The 1,818-nt window shown below is 40.6% G+C and overlaps 1 protein-coding gene across 1 annotated transcript; it reads left to right on the top strand.

The window, feature by feature from the left end:
* Positions 1-600: 600 nt before the first annotated feature.
* Positions 601-1,428, top strand: SARC_14603 (hypothetical protein; the record flags this gene model as incomplete). The annotated part of the gene is made up of 3 exons (XM_014291264.1): positions 601-718; positions 938-1,102; positions 1,223-1,428. 3 exons carry the CDS (start codon positions 601-603, stop codon positions 1,426-1,428), a joined length of 489 nt encoding a protein of 162 aa, XP_014146739.1.
* Positions 1,429-1,818: the final 390 nt, after the last annotated feature.

Here is a 1,818-nt window from a genome sequence, read left to right as displayed (position 1 = left end):
GACCAATGTTGAGAACTTGAGTCTTGAGTGTTGTTCATCAGAAAGACAGTGACTCATGTGAGTCATGAGTCATGAGTTCTGTCATCAGTGACGTCAATTGTTGAAAAAGCCTGAGCATTTTGTTTTGTTTTTAGAAAAAAAGACTAAAAGGCAAGTTCGCCGCTTCACTATTTGAGAAATATCAACATTTACTCGGGATACTGGCGTTTCTATAGAATAGAATGTTTGTATTGTTGTGAACTGACAAAATACAATCGAAGAAACCATCGCAGATCCGAGTTACTTGTTGAATGAATAAAGGGCTCCAGATATAGTTCGATGAATATGGACGTTCATGTAATAGTCCCAACTGAAGTTTGTGTCAGTCTTGCCTGCAGAACCAATTTTTGGTGGACAATAGCAGCTTTTGTTGAAGTTCAATGAGTTATCCGCACTTTGGCGGGACTACTACATATAGTTTGGTTACTATATGTAGTCTACAAGAAGATAATGGGTATATAAGTGCAGTTTCTTGCTTTCGAAAGTACACTTAGGTGTAGCAGAGGCGGTGTCCTTTTTATAGAAGTTGATATGATGTTTGGTGGATTATCATGGTACACTATGGTGCTTCTCCAAATTGCGGTTGTAGCGGGAGAAAGTATCTGTTACAGTTCCGAGCCTACGTGTATCAATAACAATTGCCAGGACATCACTCCGAACTCAAATCAGTGTCTCGCAGGTAGCTACAACGTTTGTTCCTGCATTGCGACTACTTCAGAATTTGACATGTTTTCATTTCGACTTGATAACTTTTTTGCTTCTGAAATTATAAATGTCGAAAGGTATACTTGCTAATTGGATACCTTGTTCACAAAAATTTACTGCACATGTACACAAGGGCCTATATCAAACTCTTATCTGAAGCTGTACCGACAACAAACTGGGTCGTACCGAGCAGAATGGTTTGTGGATCCTTTTTGTCTAGCTATTGCCCTCAATACCAACTTCGAATCTGACGAGTGTGCGCCACTTAATTTACCTGTCATTGGAAACCTCTTCTATATGGTGACGGGTGGCCCCGTTCTGAATTCTACTGCCAACGCGGTCCCGACCGATATGGCAGGTATGTCAGTTGCTTACAACGGTATACCATGCCATAAAACAACACATGCCAATATTGGTCAATCTAGTAGATTCACAATTGTCGACGCAACAGCCCTTATACTTCCCTTTTCTCTTTCAGAACCAACAAATATGTTGTCACCGAACAACGCCGCTGAAGTCGCCAATGAGAGCCTTAGCAGTATGGAAGCTGAGACTCATACTATAGTGGTGACAGTTACAGAGGGAGCAGAGATGGTCGTCTTTGAAAATTCTGGTGCGATTGTGTCTGCAAGATTCTGTGCCTGGTCATTGTTTCTTGTGCACCTGCTGTATCATGTGATGTAGCTATACACGCAGTTTCATCCGTGTGTTGGAAAATCTAACAAAATGAACAAAACCTGTCACTTCAAATAACAATGTATAACCCTAAACCCTAAATTTTATTACCGAACTTGATGGAAAGATATGAAATAAATAAATAAACAATTCCGAGTTTATTGTTCACGTGATATTTGTCATACATATAAATATGAAGTTCATATTGTATGTCAACTTGAGAGATCCCCAGTTTACCATTTCGCAATGATGCCTTTGTCGTCTATATTGATCCGATCGCATACACTTGCGGCGCGTCCTGGGTCGAGAATCGGTATACACAGACAACAAAAAGCTTTGAGACGTACTTTAGCAACCGCGTCGCTGAGCACCAAGTTACCGGGCAAGGTTAAAATCCAC

Source organism: Sphaeroforma arctica, assembly GCF_001186125.1.
Source record: "Sphaeroforma arctica JP610 unplaced genomic scaffold supercont1.4843, whole genome shotgun sequence".
Lineage (NCBI taxonomy): Eukaryota > Ichthyosporea > Ichthyophonida > Sphaeroforma > Sphaeroforma arctica.
This window is presented reverse-complemented; position numbering and strand designations above follow the sequence as displayed.